Genomic DNA, 17,214 nt, shown 5'->3' with positions numbered 1-17,214 from the left:
CAGGGCATTTTGGCTACCTTCAAGCCTAATGTGCATACATGTCAAACTGTATAGGTGGCCAGGAAAGAAAGAGTACTTTATCCAATTATAGAATTATAGAATGTAATTATCACAGCCTAAGCCTCTAGGGACTTGACTATTTGGTCATGTCTCTTACCTTTAGTCACAATTTATTTTTCTCTCCCCATCACCCTTTCCCTCTAAGTACCCTGTGTACCATGCAAATTGGAAATTCTAAAAGGCTGCCTTTCTTTCTGAATTATCTTCTGTAGTACATAGCTTTTATTTTCAGAGTTTTCTTTTCCTTATATCTAAATCTTGACAACACTTATTCATGGTAGATGACAGAGCTGTAGTTTATATTCACTCCTCTAAAAGGGTCAATTCCAATGTTAAAGGATAGTGATAACTGGTGGAGCAGTGACACCTGTACTCCAATGGCTGCACTGCAGTTCTCTAACACTGGATGCTATCCTTTTGTTAATTTAATGAGGAAAATTCTGGTTGGTTGCAAATTCAAAGTAGATCAACATGTTTAAATCACTGTCTCAATGCACTGGTCTTTTAAATGTTAAAATGATTTTTATTGCATTCAAGGACATTTTCAATAAATATCTTGAGTTTGAGGCTGTGGCTAGGTAATCCATTTGCACTAGAAATCAGATTTCTCTGACCCGACTCCATTGCCCGCAATGGTATTTATCAAAACTACAAATACTAGCACACTGAATTATGTCAATACTGTATTCAGTTGTTCATATCTAAATATTTTATCAGCTAAGAAACAAACCAAATGTAAATGCTGAATATATAGTACAAATCAACGGATTCTTCACAGAAGAAAACAATAAAAGACTAATTTTCTACAACATGACACCTATCCCTTAGTTTTTCAATAATGTTACTTTACCTTTTTCAAGAATAATACCATGTTTTCTGGCCACTTTTTATCTAAGTTCTAAAGGGCATAAACAAGGATGCACATAATCAGAACTGTTTTCATAAACTTTGGATGTTTCCTTCCTTACTGGACATCTTGTAATAATGAATGTACAGAGACAAGGACAAGTGTACATTTAAGATATTAGAGGTTACATGTATTTTGCTAAAATGGCTAGTTGCTTATATGGATGTAGTAAATTAACAAGATAAAATAAAAGTTTGATAAGCTTATCCATGCCCTGTGAACTTTAGTCCACTCACTGCATAACTTGATTCAGTCACTATTTATTGGTTTAAAAAATTGTTTGTAAAAATTGCAAACCACACTTTATTACACATTTCTGAATCAGGAGAGGGTAATTTGTGATACAGTTTCCTTGTGTCACTGACTCTTTGGGGGAGAAAGTCTTTGCAATAAAATAAGAGTTTCCAAACTCTTTAAAAAAACCAAACCAAACAAAAAAACTTCAATCTTGTTCTATGACTGACCTTCACTCTACAGTCCCTTTTACCCAAGGCACAGTCCCTGATGCATCTTTTGGAGGTTTAGTTTCTGGGAAGTTTTCAGCAAACCTCTCTCGTGCTTTATCCCAGTTTTTTTTACTCTTGTTTTGGAGAAGATGAACCTCTTCAATTGAGGATGGTTTGCCTGTCCCCAAGCCTGCATGTGTTCGCCGAAGCTGAAGCTGGATCTGTTATCAAAAATTGAGCAGAGAACTTATTTTAGCATCTAAACATTAAAATCTACAGTGTCCAACTTGATACTCTAACTATAATTCTTTGATTTATTAAAGATTGATTCAAAAAATAAGAATAAAAAAACTCTGTCAAATGCATAAAATACATGCAGGAAGAAGTATACCATTGTCCCTGGAACATTTCTACATTGTCTTGCTGTTGTCACTAAGTACAGCCAATTTTTGAAGAAAATGGAGTGGTCCTTAAATAGCAACTGCAAACTTCATCTTGATGTTGCAGAATATACCATTCCCTTCTAACAAAAAGTAAAAGCCATAGATGTATTTCAATCTCCTGTCCCTATCCTAACCTAATTAAGTGAACAAGAAGGTTAAACATTAATAATAATAAAGATGGGCTGAACATATATAATAGTTCAGCAGCATAATGCTTGTCTGGCATTCTAGAAGAGCTGGGTTTCATCCCCAGCACAAAGTGTCTGATAAAAAGTACCATGCTTATAGACTTTGTTTTCAGACATCCTAGGAAAACAATTAACACCCCATTTTACATAAGAAAATTGAAGTTCCTTGCCCAAAGCTATAGAGCTCATTAATAATACATCACATATATTCTAGCCCAGGTTTCACTACAAAATTGTATTCTATGCTACCTACAGAAATTTGTATTACGTTCACAGTGATCCATCTATTTCTTTAGGTACCAGTTAATTATCATGAATGTTTTACAGTCAGGTTATTTTATAAGGTTTTTATTGTGAAGTCAGCTGGAACCTCCTATTATCCAAGGGACTACAGAATTAAGCTACTGCATATTTTATAAAGAGTATTCTCTATTTTCCAGGTTACATTGTCCTGTTGAACCTAATAGATTTCCCAGCTAATACAGAATCTGCTTGTTGGTAAACTAACACTGTTTTTCCAATGTTCTTACCAGGCAGGGTAAGAATGTCATTAACAAGAAGTGAACAAGTTAGACATGTAACTTGTTTGCATACCATGTGCTAAGTTCTGGGTTCAATTCCTAACATTGCAAAACAAAGAAAAAAACTATACAACTAAAGGATACAGAAGAACCCTTGTCTCAGGAAATAACACTTATAGTATAGTCTAGATATAGGGGAAAAATTCTAAATGAAGCTTTCCCAAAACATAAAATTCCAAATAAAAAAACTCATGTTCAGTAATTTAAATGTCACAAAGGCAGTAATCTATTTTGACTTTAAGTATTCCAAGTACTTAAGGCAATGCCTGTCACATTAATTGTGCACACTACATATCTCCTATAAGAATAAATGAATCTGGGGGCTGAGGTTATGGCTCAGTGGTAGAGTGCTTGTTTAGCATGTATGAGGCACTGGGTTCAACTCTCAGCACCTCATATAAATAAATAATGGACTTTTGTCCATTGACAATTTAAAAAAAGAATACATGAATCTGAGGCTGGGGTTGTGGCTCAGCCTTAAAGCGTTCACCTAGGACGTGTAAGGTGCTGGGTTCCATACTCAGCATCACATAAAAATAAATAAATAAATAAAGATATTATGTCTAACTACAGCTAAAAGAAAAAAAAAGAATAAATGAATCAAAGAAAATGCAAGTCTTACCGGAGTTTTCATTCCTCCACCATCCTTTCCCAGGCCCTCTCCTTTTTTCCAGCCCATCTTCTCCAATATCTTCCGACCTTTATTGCTATCAGTAATTTCACTTTATGGAAAATTAAAAGGACAATTGATCTATAAAAGACCTTTTAATCACATTTAGAATAAATTCATGAATTAAAAATACTTAGTACAGTGACTTTAGAAAACTGCTTGACAATACCTAATAAATTAAAGACAAAAACTCTAATCCTACATGAATTACATCAGAGAAAAGCAAGTACATATGCACCAAATGACATATACAAGAATATTCTTCCAGCAAATTTAACAGCAATAAATGGAAACAATTCAGATGTTCATTAATGATAAAAATGAACAGATAAACTGGGGTTAATAGAATATTATACAACATTGAAAATAAACTATAACAAAATCATGTGGAACAATGAGAATACAGACACAAAATAAATGCTAAATTGTTCATTTATTTAAATTTTTAAAATAGGTAGTTAACCTATTAAGAAGATAGTGGTTACCTTTGGGGATGAAAGCAGGATAGTGATATACCAGGAACAAGGGGCAAAAGGAATGTAGGCTTCTGGGGTTACTGATAAGCTGCTTTTTCTTGTCCAGGAAATGTACATTCTGTAATGTGTTAACCTTACAATATACCACTGAGTTGGATATTTACTATTTGCATACTTTCCTGTGCATATGTTATACATTAACAAAAAAAAAAGATAAATTTAGGAGAAATAAAACTTCTCATTGAATATTGGCATCTTATGCTGTAACTTTATATTCTGCTAAATTAAGGTGTTTTAAGTTCACATTCTCCAATATCTTATTAGTTCTACAAAATATGCAAATTTAGCTGTTCATTTTTTTATTCTTCTCCTCTAATTTAATTCTAATGTAATCTTAATATTTCCCGGGAATGCTATGTTACAGCAAATCTGACTCAAAGAGTTGTAAGATGCACCACATTTTATGTACCATTATGAAAAAACTTGCTATTTGTAGCAGCACAATTCATAATAGCCAAACTATGGAAGCAGTCTAGGTGTCCATCGAAAAATGAAGATAAAGAAAATGTAGTATACATACACAATGGAGTTTTATTCAGCCAAAAAGGAAAATAATAAAATCATGTCATGTGAAGGAAAATGGATGGAATTTGAGAACATTATGAAATAAGCCAAATTCAGGAGGTTAAGGGCCGTATGCTTTTTCTCATATATGGAAGCCAGAGAGAATAAAGGAAAGAAAAGTGGGGGGGTGGGGAATCTCATAAAATCAAAGGAGATCTGTAGAATAGATAAAAGGGAACAGGGGAAGGGATGAGGAAAGGAAAAGAGGAAATACTGAGAATGATATTGGACAAATTATGTTGTTATATTATACACATGTATGAGTATGTAATAACAAATTCCAACATTACTATAATACATTAATAAAAGAATTTGGAAAAAAAACTGCTATTTTAAAAATAAGCACAAGTAGTACATCTTTATATTGATGAAATATTTAGTCAAAATTTTATAATTACCACTTCTACATGAAATATTTAAAATTCTGACTCAACTTAGAATGGAAAAATGTACCTAACATGATTAAATGCAGAAATAGTGATAACGCAGACCTAAAAATCACATTTCACGTTTACCAAAGCTATCTTACCAAGAAAACAATAACTGAATCAAAGAAAAATAAGTAAAATACTATCTCGAGTCATCAAAAACAAAAGAATTTGAATGCTAAAATGATTATTAAAAGCCAGGCATGGTGGTGCATGCCTGTAATCCCAGCTACTTGAGAGGATGAGACAGGAAGATGGAAAGTTTGAGGCTAACTTGAGCAACTCAGGAAACCTGTCCCAAAATAAAAATTTTATGAAAAATGCTGGGAATGTTGTTCAGCACTAAAGCAATTAACTAGGATGTGTGAGGCCCTGAGTTAAACCTCTAGTCCCATAAAATTAAATTTAAAAAAAAAATACTAGCTCATTAACAATTTCTTACTAGCCCAGGTTTCGTCTGGAATGTCTGCCATTCGTATGTATGGATGTGTAAAAGTATTCATGTGCATATATAAATTTCTAGCAAATAATGGAATGCTAGTATTAGAATATAGAAATAGGGAGCCTACATCCTGGGAACAAATCTTTACTCCTCACACTTCAGATAGAGCCCTAATATCCAGAGTATACAAAGGACTCAAAAAATTAAACAATAAGAAAACAAATAACCCAATCAACAAATGGGCCAAGGACCTGAACAGACACTTCTCAGAGGAGGACATACAATCAATCAACAAGTACATGAAAAAATGCTCACCATCTCTAGCAGTCAGAGAAATGCAAATCAAAACCACCCTAAGATACCATCTCACTCCAGTAAGATTGGCAGCCCTTATGAAATCAAACAACAACAAGTGCTGGTGAGGATGTGGGGAAAAGGGTACTCTTGTACATTGCTGGTGGGACTGCAAATTGGTGCAGCCAATTTGGAAAGCAGTATGGAGATTTCTTAGAAAGCTTGGAATGGAACCACCATTTGACCCAGCTATTCCCCTTCTAGGTCTATTCCCTAAAGACCTAAAAAGAGCATACTACAGGGACACTGCTACATTGATGTTCATAGCAGCACAATTCACAATAGCAAGACTGTGGAACCAACCTAGATTCCCTTCAATAGACGAATGGATAAAAAAAAATGTGGCATTTATACACAATGGAGTATTACTCTGCATTAAAAAATGACAAAATCATAGAATTTGCAGGGAAATGGATGGCATTAGAGCAGATTATACTAAGTGAAGCTAGCCAATCCCTAAAAAACAAATGCCAAATGTCTTCTTTGATATAAGGAGAGTAACTAAAAACAGAGTAGGGAGGAAGAGGATGAGAAGAAGATTAATATTAAACAGGGATGAGAGGTGGGAGGGAAAGGGAGAGAGAAGGGAAATTGCATGGAAATGGAAGGAGACCCTCAAGGTTATACAAAATTACATACAAGAGGAAGTGAGGGCTTCAATCTAATGTATGAAATATGATATGTTAAGAGCTTTGTAATGTTGTGAACAACCAATAAAAAAAATAAAAAATTAAAAAAAAAAGAGGAAGTGAGGGGAAAGGGAAAAAAAAAACAAGGGAGAGAAATGAATTAAAGTAGATGGGGTAGAGAGAGAAGAGAGGAGGGGAGGGGAGGGGAGGGAAGGGTGGATAGTAGAGGACAGGAAAGGCAGCAAAATACAACAGACACTAGTATGGCAATATGTAAATCAGTGGATGTGTAACCGATGTGATTCTGCAATCTGTATATGGGGTAAAAATGGGAGTTCATAACCCACTTGAATCAAAGTGTGAAATATGATATGTCAAGAACTATGTAATGTTTTGAACAACCAACAATAAAAAAAAAGAATATAGTAAAAATAGACTTATTTCCATCTTGTTCTGACCATTCCTTTAAAAGCTACCTATAAGAATATACTGCCCTGTCAGACTACCCTATGAATGTAATTATGAACCAAAGAATGTCTCAAGCAATATCATTCAATACTCACGAGTGAACTGATGCAGGAGCATCATCTCTTTGGAAAGTTCCTTCACTTCCAACCTGCTCCCTGCGTTTTCCAGCTCTATCTTTATATTTCGGATTTTTCAATGTCTTTTCGTCTTCATAGTCTGTATTCTTAGAAAACACAAAATATTCATTGAGAAAAAATAATTAATATATAATTTCTGTACATTTGTCTTACTTTGCAAGTATGGTTCAATGCAGCCTCTAAAATGGAATAAAACAAGCTATGATAATGACTACTGTGCTATTAGATATGCTGTTTTTATTACACTGTCTTTAAATTTTTTATATTATTTCAATTGAGTCATGCTTAAGTATAAAGAGTAAGCAGCAAACATGACACAAATATACATTTTGCCTTAATGTTGTGCTCCTATATTGTCACATAAATTTTCAGTAAAGAAAAATATAGACCCCACCTCGGGGTTCAAGAAGGGAATCTATTTTCATTCTTCTCAATGGAACTGAAAGTTCCAAAGACTTAAAGTAGTTTGATACTGTTTCTTGGAAAGGAAAATATAGATATAAAGGGAAATACCCTTTCATCCTGGTGATAAAAATAGCTTTTTGCTTCAATGTAACTCCATTTATATGACTAATCCACTACCCAAAAACTGAGTATAGAGTGTGTTAAACTCCATGCTAGGTGATGGAACACAATACAATTAATAACCCCTGAGAAAAGACATACATAATTTTTAGCCTGCTATATAGTATAACTGGCTCAAGAGTAAAAGTACATACACCATGCTGTATCAGTGGCACAAAGAGGTAGTCAATTCATATCAGGGATCTGCTATTACTGGTTGATTTTTTTTTTAGGGGGATGGGGGTACTAGGATTGATCTCCAAGGGTGCCTGACCACTGAGCTACATCACATCACCAGCCCTTTTTATTTTTGAGACAGGGTCTTGCTCAGTTGCTGAAGCTAGCTTTGAACTTTTGATCATCCTGCCTCAGGCTCCAGAGCTGCTGGGATTCCCTGCATGCCAACATGTCTGCTTCTTATTGATCTTTACATAAAAACTATGACATTGATCCAGAGATGCTACGAATTAAAGAATAACTCAAGGGAAGTATTGCAGAAGTTTTGTTATTAAACAGAAAAGAAAATTATGAAATCATCTATCCAAGTGAGTTTTTCCCTCTAAAAGACAATACAAAAACTGAGTCAAAATTTTCCAAAGCCAGGCATGGTGGCACATGCCTGTAATCCCAGCGGCTGGGGAGGCTGAGGCAGGAGGATCAGGAGTTCAGAGCCAGACTCAGCAATTAGCAAGGCCATAACAACTTAGTGAGACCCTGTCTCAAAAATAAAATATAAAAAGGGTTGGGAAAATGGCTCAGTGGTTGAGCATTCCTATACCGATAGATAGATAGATAGATAGATAGATAGATAGATAGATAGATAGATAGATAGATAGATAGATAAAACCAAAAATTTTCAGGGAACATTTTATTTTCTATCATTTCCTTCTAAACTGCAGTGAGATGAAATCCCATTGTAATTTTAAATTACATTTCTATAATTGCTAGAGATGTTGAAAGTATTTTCATACATTTGTTGACCATTCATATTTCTTCTGTGAAGTGCCTGTTCAGTTCCTTTGCCCATTTATTGAATAAATATTGTAAAGTTTTTTGTGTTCTTTATATATCCTGGAGATTATTGCTATATCTGAGGTGCAACAGGCAAAGATTTCTCCCACTCTGTAAGCTGATTCTTCACATTGTTTCCTTTGCTGTGAAGAAACTTTTTAGTTTGAAACAATCCCATTTATTGATTCTTGATTTTACTTCTTGTGTTTTAGGAGTCTTATTGAGAAAGTTGGTACCTAAGCCAACATGATGGAAAGTTGGGTGATAACAACTTCTTATTCTACATCATCATGAAGAGTAAAAAGCACTGCATGCTTAATACCTATATAATGTCTAGCTCTGCCATTTAGTGTTTGGGGACAATGAGCTTCAGTTTTTCAAAAGTAAACTGGAAACACTCATTTCCTTCCTGCTCTTCTTAAAGGATTTAAATGGTAACTTTTTTAACAGCTTTATTGAAGTATCATTAACAACAATAAATTATACATTCAGTGTACAATGAGATACTTTGAAGTCTTGATATACCTATGAAATAATCACTACATGCAAGAAAATAAACACATCCATCTTCCCCCCAAAGTTTCCCTTTCCATCTTTGGTTGTTTGGTTTTTGTTTGTTGGTTTGTTTGTTTTTGCAATGCTAAGGACAGAACCCAGGGCCTTGCATATCAAGGCAAGCACCCTACCACTGAGCTACATTTCTAGCCCTCCCTATCCCTTTTGAAACCCAATCCTCCAGACCTTCCCTCTGTGTCCATCCTCCTTTGTGTTCAGAAAACAAAATCTTTTTGTTACAATATTTCAGTTTGCTCATCTAAAAGTTTATATAAATGGTGCAGGACAGTTCTCTGGGTAGCCTTGGACCAACCCAATTCTCCCCCTTTCTCACTTGTAGTTCTTAAAACTAACTGTGGAATGTGTTGGGAATGTAAAATCCTGAGATATGGAAGGACTGATTTTTAAGAGCCCAGGCTCTGTTCCAGTCCCCACCTAGAAACAGGATTTCCTTCAACACTTCAGCCCAGTGAGTCACATGACTTCATGTATAAGCAGGTTGCTTTCCAGGGTCCCTCATCTGCAGTGTAAGTGGAACACAAATGGTTGAGACTCCATCCACCCAGAATCAGGTTTCTGAGTCCTGGGGATTAGTTTATATGAATCTTAGGCTTCTGCTACTCCTTGTTGCTTATCTATAAGTAATAAATCTGTTTCACATAACTTGTTATATACGAGTGTCATCTTTCTCACTAGACTCAAGACTAGTTGGAAACCAGTAGACAGTGAACCTGCTTCACAAGTGAAAGCACACTGTATGTACTCATTTGACTGTCTTCTTTCACCCAACATAATTATTTTGAGATTTACTAAGGTGGTAGACAATATCAACTGTTCTTCCTTTTTTATCAATAAATAGTTTTCTACTATACAACTATACTGTGGTTTATTTATCCATGTATAATGGACATTTAAGATTCTCAGTTTTGTTTTATAACTATTGCCTGTTAGTGGTTTTACAGAAATACTACTTCTCACAGAAAAACATTAATTAATTTGAATGCTGACTTGCAGTATTAATACTGATTTCAATTAAAGGAAAGAGCGACTGTGAAATTATAGATATAACCCACTTAGTTATAACCATATAGTTATAACCCATTACTTCCACTTTAAGACTGGTCTGCTGGATGTTTAAAACCAAAAACTTGGAGACCAAAGTCAAGGAAGTAAAAGGGCCAAGGGAAAAGCAACCAACATTTTGGCCCTTGCCCTCTAAGGCCAGCCAGGACCCAGAGAATGGTGTGACACCTCTTTGTGCCCTGCAACTCCAGTGAGTCATCCAATCTGCTGATTAGGGAAATCAAGAGGACCCTAGAGAACAAGAATCCAACCAGTGCACATTCTACAAAGAGGAAGGTCACTGGATAGAAGAGTGTCCCTAATGCTTCCAAGGGAAGCCATGTATGGTCAGCAAGACCCTGACCCATCCTGGCAGATGGCACAACTGGTAAAGGAAAGCTAAAGAAGCCAAGCTTTGCACGTGTTCACAAGAGTGAACTGAGGAATCTCGGCTAATTCTTTTTTTTTTTTTTAGTCCCGGGGTTGAACCCAGGGGCGCTTAACTAACACTGAACCATATCCTCAGCTCTTTTTTGTATTTTATTTAAAAACAGGGTCTTGTGCCTGGCTTAGCTGACAGTAGATACAAACAAGGTCAATTTTGACCAACTTGGTCTTAAAACACCTGACAGAAGAGTATAACCAAAGCATAGCCCTATATGGACATTTGAAAGGAAAGACAACGTTTTTTTCTTTTTTAAAATGTAACTTAAGATGTGTGTTAGCCCTACCAAAAGTTAAGGTGGAAACATAAAGTAAGGAATGCCTAATAGATCTAAACTATAAAGTAAGGGAATGCCTAATAGATTTGTCCTGAGTTAATTTGAGTCTCATCTCATAGACCTACAAATCTTCCTACCCTCCTATATAGATAGACTCCTATTTTTCACTGATATGATTATAAATTACTATCTTCATAATTTTCAGAAACTGGCTGAAATACTAATTGCTTTTGTGCTAATTGTTTACAAAAAAGTCATACTTTGCTGTCTTGTTTATTGTTGTCTTAGCATGATCCCTGACTGTCTTGTCCAGTCACCTGCCATTTGCCATTGTGGACATATGCACTGCCCTGTTGCCGAACACTCTTTAAGTGTCCACACACCACCTGATATAGAAGAAGGACTTTGGGTTACTTTCCCAAACTTCACCCTCTCTCATCAGAAAGTAACTTGGAGATGTCATTGCCCACTTTTCCATAGAAATTAAATGTAGAATTTTTTCTTTTTTAATACCAGGGATTGAACCCAGGGTGCTTAACCACTAAGCTACATCACTAGCCCTTTTTAAAAATATTTTATTTAGAGACAGGGTCTTGCTGAGTTGCTTAGGGCCTTGCTGAGTTGCTGAGGCTGGCTTTAAACTCATGATCCCCCTGCCTCAGCCTCCCAAGCTGCTGGGATTACAGGCATGTGCCACCATGCCCAGAGAAATGTAGAAATTGACAGTGGGAAATGTAACAGTGGTCTATTTTATGCTTTAAATATAGCCCTTGCTGCTCTGCCACTACAGCTTATTTTTTAATGGACTTGTTTCTTTCTCTTCCTTGCTCCTTGCTCCTCCCTTATCTCTCCCCTTCCTTAATCTCAGGGAAACAGTACTGCCTTTCTTCCTCATCCTAGGAAGAGTTATCTTTCCTTGAGCACACTCCTAGAACAGGAATAAAGTAATTCAGACTTTGGGATAGCACAAGATCTCAAAAAAGACTATCTCCCAAATTAACAAGTGAATTCAACCACAACAGAGAATACATGAAATGTAGCTTTGAACCACCTTTAAAAAAAAAAAATGCAGCTATGAACATTTCTTTATTAGTCTCTGAATCAAAATATGCATGTATGTCAAAATACAGTCTACTGTCATGTATATCTAAAAAGAATAATTTTTTTAAAAAAGCCAAAATAAAAAAATATGCTTAAATTTCTCGTTGGTAAGTACCCTGAAGTGGAATGGATGAATCATAGTAAGTGTAGTTTTTAAAATATTTTTATTAGTTGTTCATGGACCTTTATTTTATTTACTTATTTATATCTGGTGCTGAGAATCAAACCCAGCGCCTCGCACATGCTAGACAAGCACTCTACCACTGATCCACAACCCCAGCCCAGTAGGTGTATTTTTAACTTCTGTTTTCGTTTTGTGGGGCTAGAGATCTAACTTAGGGTCTTGCACATGTTGAGCAAGTGCTCTACCCCTAAAGGACAGCCCAAACCATTAAGCTTTTTAGAAAACAACCAAACTTTTTTCCAAAGCAGCTACAACATTTTACATTCCTAACAGCAGTATGTGAGTTCCAGTTTCTCACCTTCTACCACCTAATATTTGTTTAAAAATTTTTAGCATTCCAATAGATGTTTAAGTGATATCTCACTGTGGTTTTAATTCACATTTCCTTAAGGACTAAAATACTGAAAGTATTCTCATATTTATTTGCCATCTACATATCTTCTTTGGTAAAGTGTCTATTCAAATATTTTGCCCAGTAATCCCAGAGACTTGGAAGGCTGGGGCAGGGGAATTGCAAATTCGAGGTGAGCCTCAGTGACTTAGCAAGGTCCTTAACAACTTAGTAAGACTCTGTCTCAAAATGAAAAATAAAAAAAAAGGCTAGAGATGTGATTCAGTGGTTAAGCACCTCTAGGTTAAATACTTGGTTTATCAAAAAAAAAAAAAAAGTTACCCAAACTGGGCCTTTTGCTCTGGGGCTAAAGTGATCCTTCTGAGCCAGTCTCCCAAGTAGCTGGGACTACAGGTGTCCATCACTGTGCAAGACAATCCATTTTTTAACTGTTCTCTCATTACTGAGTTTTGAGTTTATATGTTCTAGATATATGTCTTTTATCAGACACGATTTGCAAATATATTTCCCAGTCTATGGTTTGTCTTTTCATTCTTATAAATGAAGTTTTAAACTTGAGGAAGTGTAGATTATCAATTTATTCTTATAGATTGTGCTTTTGGTGTTAGATAAACCTTATTTTTTATTAAAAGGTTTCTAGTTTAAAAGTTTTAGGTTTTACATTTATATCTGTAATTTTTGTGTAAGATATAAGACATGGATCAACATTCTTTGTTGCTGTTGTTCATTTTTTCTTTTACATATTGCCATTCAATTATTCTAGCAATATTTATTGGAAAAAAACCACCTTTCACATCCTTGTTTAAAATCAATTGTCCATATATATATATGTGTATATATAAAAATGTATATGTGTGTTTGTGTGCATATATATATACTTATTTACATTTTCCTAGACACAAGTTCCATCAACTATATGCTTTATCTTTATGCCAGTATGATAATGTCTTAATTGCTAGTTTATAATAAGTCTTGTGATCAGATAAAATTATTCTTTTATGTTTTTCTATGGCATCTTAACGCAAATTTTTTAAAAACCAGACATGTCTACTCAATGCAGGTTATGATTATCATTCTCCTACTCTAACCTCAGCAGTTATTAGATTATGAATACCAAAACTAATAGAAATTACATAAACCTCAAAATCACACTAAATAGTTCTTCTTTTATTAATATAATGTATTTAGCATTCTGAAGGCATTTCTATTCAAAACCAAACGTACAGTTCAACATATGAGACAATATTTAACATCCTTACCTGCAAACCATATTTTACCCTTATTTTCTTTAATTCTTTTCTTCTTTCCAACTCTTTTTCTTCCTTACTTAATGCTGGGCCAACTAAAAAGAAAAAAATTGTCTTTGGTTTTAAAAATATCCAATACATAATAATAGACTTTGTAGAAAGTTAATACTAATGTTAATTAAAAAGGCTGGCATCGACATAACTCAGTGGTAGAGGACCCCTGGGTTCAATCCCCAGTATCCCTCCACACACACACAAAAGGCAAAACATTGGTAGTATTAGTACCCTATTTGGAAACTTAACCTATTTTGAAAGTAAACCAAAGATTCATGTTGTTATGTAATGGGCCACATTCACTTGCAAATTAATTAGAAAAATTAATCAATGAATATGCATACTTTTATTTACAAGAAAAACTGATGTCTAAAAAGATGACTGCTTACTTGTTCAAAGTTTTACTTAAACTTCTGAGGCTTTAGATAGGTGAGATTAAAGCACTACAGCAATACCCTACAGATTGATATTTATTATTTTAAAAATTGGCATATACCAACAATATACAAATATCAACTATCAGTAGAACAGAAAACCCATCAACAAATAATCCTTAACACTTTTGGTACAATATGTTAGTGTTATATAAAAAAGGCAGGCCAGGGAAATAACTCATTGGTAGAACACTTGCCTAGCATGTGTAAGGCCCTGGGTTCAATCCCAGTACCAGGAAGAAAAAAAAAAAAAAAGACAAGATTTAACTATGGATACCTTTCTCACATCAGTAAACAGATATTAAAAGGAAACCAGGCTGTGGATACAGATAGAGCATGTGCTTAGCATGAGTGAGGTCCTAGTTTCAAACTCTAGCACCACAAAATGAAGATTTAAAAAAAAAAAAGGAAATGAATCTTTACTATGTCACTTTTAAAATCATCTGTTCACTTGAATTGACAAAACTTGTATATATACTATACGCATGATATTTTGAAATTCTGATATATACACACATTGCAGAATGGCCAAATCAAGTTAATTAACACATATTTATCTCAAATACTTTTTTTGTTTTTGTGGTGAGCAAACTTTACATCTAGTTACTTAAAACTGGAGGTGTAGGCCAGTTGTAGGGACTTACCTATCCCTGGTATATATTGCCACAACCAAAACAAACAATAATTAGGAGGAAAAAGAAAAAGAATCCTATTCTTACCAATTTTCAAGCACAATTACTCTTGAAGGACCTTTAACTACCACTGCAGTCTACTTCAAAAGCCTACTAAACCAGATTAACAAAAAATTATTTAGGGGCTGGGGATGTGGCTCAAGCGGTATTGCACTCGCCTGGCATGTGAGGGGCGCTGGGTTCGATCCTCGGCACCACATATAAATAAAATAAAGATGTTGTGTCTACCAAAAACTAAAAAAATAAATATTAAAAATTCTCTCTCTCTTTAAAAAAAAAATAGTTATTTAGTATCTTTCTTCTGGTTAGAAAGTAGTCTAATGCTACATCATCACATGGCTAAATTATTAAACAGAAAAGTACAATACAATCATAACCTATTAGTCTACATCCCAAATTCCAAATATATGTCTTTTCTTAGTTTTATGATAATATTCACTGAAATATAAATGTATCACATCAAGTAGACATAAGGCTGATAGCTTCATATACCTCAATACATGTGTCAATTAGATATGAACACAGTAGCAGACTGATACTTTTATAGAACACTTTAAGTCACTCATTTTTTGGGGGGTGGGGGTGGGGGTGGGTACTGGGAATTAAACCCAGAGGTGCTTAACCACTGAGCCACATCCCCAGCCCTTTTTATATATTTTATTTTGAGACAGGGTCTTGCTAAGTTACTTAGGGCCTTGCTAAGTTGCTGAGGCTGGCTTTGAACTTATTGTCCTTCTTTCTCAGCGTACTGAGCTGCTGGGACAAAGGCTGTGCCACCATGCCCAGCTTAAGTCACTAAATATATTAACTAAGTGTTAGAACTAAATATTTTAAAGATGTATCAGTCATACCCACGTTTAACAATATGTTTCACATACCAAAAGACTCATCTTTCTTATCAAGGCGAAGGTGAGCTCTAACCTGCCCTGGTTCACAGCCATCACAGGTATCACTGCCAGGATGAATGTGAAAGGACAACACAGTCTCTCCAATTTTCACTTCATCTCCATGCTCAAGTACGTAAGGATCACATTTAGTTTTTGGCTAGAGGGGGAAAATTTAATAAAACAAACCAAAACAGTCACATGTTATATTTTATGTCCATTATAAGTAATGTCAGATTAAAATAAATATTTAAAATGGTTCTCAATGAGATATGCACACACTTCTATAACTTGATGAATGACCCATAAATAATAATCTACAATAAATTAGGAATATAGCTCAGTGATAGATAGCATGCTTAACAGGTCCTAGATTCAATTCTCAGCACCAAGAAAAGTAAAAGTTTTCTACAGTGGAGAAAATCCCTGAACTGAGCAATTTATAATTTCTATCTTATTAAAATATAAAAATCTCCTTAACTTCATGCCCAAACCAAAAGAAACACCCAACTCTGATCTTCAAACAACTTGGTACCAAAACACATAATCATTACAGTCAAAAAGATGAAGTGTTAGGACAAAGGGATAAGTATGCCATATCTCCTTTTTTTCCTCCCTCTTCTTTTCTCAATAATTTTTTTTCATTTGCTACTCTTAATAAAAATAAGGCCTCTCTCTTCTAATTCTATATATTTTTTCACTATATGCCAAGGACTTTGTTACATGCTAAAGATATATGAATATTAACTGGATATAGGAGTTTCAAGGAGTTTCTAGTTTAGGAACATTTCCATTAAAACAATTAAAAAGAAAAAAATAAGCACTGGGAGTATAGCTCACTGGTAGATCATTTATTTAGCATGCACGAGCCCCAAGTTTCAATCCACAAAACTGCAAAAAGAAAAATAAAAAAAGCCCCTAAAGCTACGTAAGAATATTTAAATAGTTTTACAGTATATACATATCTAAAAATAAGGCACAGATATATCATCAGAACCCCAAAATCAACAGCTAAGAATCCACTCATTATGTACTTTGTTTTAGTCCTTCCTGAAAATTTCCTTCCAAGTAACACATTTGGACTTCAACACTGATCTGAATCTTAACGATATTTATAACGACTATGGCTAAAGGAATAAAAGCTTTCAGTTCAGTTTTAAAATAATTTCAGTTAGTTTTAATAAAAAATTACAGGCAAATAATACATATTCACTCACCTGAAGAATCTGTTTTCCATTAACAATTGTGCCATTCTGACTGCCTTGATCCACAAGGACATAGCTTTGTAAGTCATGATCAAAATAAATTTCTGCATGAAACTTAAGAGAAAAGAAACCAAACAATTAAAAAGTACTAAAAAAAAAAAAAAGTACTGTGGTTTTTCATGTGTGTATGTGTGTTTTAAAGCATGGATAACAATGTAGAAAAATGAGAGTAGATCCCTATATATTACCCTTCACAAAACTCAACTTGAAATGGATCAAAGACCTAGGAATTAG

At 34.6% G+C, this 17,214-nt stretch overlaps 1 protein-coding gene across 1 annotated transcript in view; it reads right to left on the bottom strand.

Annotated features, from left to right (window-relative positions):
- Positions 1 to 562: 562 nt before the first annotated feature.
- Aggf1 (angiogenic factor with G-patch and FHA domains 1) overlaps positions 563 to 17,214 on the bottom strand; it is a 40,528-nt gene continuing 23,876 nt past the window's right edge. The window contains exons 9-14 of the mRNA XM_005328974.5: positions 16,933 to 17,034; positions 15,710 to 15,875; positions 13,664 to 13,746; positions 6,812 to 6,939; positions 3,248 to 3,347; positions 563 to 1,634 (exon numbers count right to left, since the gene is read on the bottom strand). Of these exons, the coding sequence (XP_005329031.1) occupies positions 1,434 to 1,634; positions 3,248 to 3,347; positions 6,812 to 6,939; positions 13,664 to 13,746; positions 15,710 to 15,875; positions 16,933 to 17,034 (780 nt within the window). The 3' untranslated portion in view covers positions 563 to 1,433. The remainder of the gene's footprint in view (positions 1,635 to 3,247; positions 3,348 to 6,811; positions 6,940 to 13,663; positions 13,747 to 15,709; positions 15,876 to 16,932; positions 17,035 to 17,214) is intronic.

The sequence above is a fragment of the Ictidomys tridecemlineatus genome, chromosome 1 (assembly GCF_052094955.1).
Source record: "Ictidomys tridecemlineatus isolate mIctTri1 chromosome 1, mIctTri1.hap1, whole genome shotgun sequence".
In the NCBI taxonomy this organism is placed as follows: domain Eukaryota; kingdom Metazoa; phylum Chordata; class Mammalia; order Rodentia; family Sciuridae; genus Ictidomys; species Ictidomys tridecemlineatus.
This window is presented reverse-complemented; position numbering and strand designations above follow the sequence as displayed.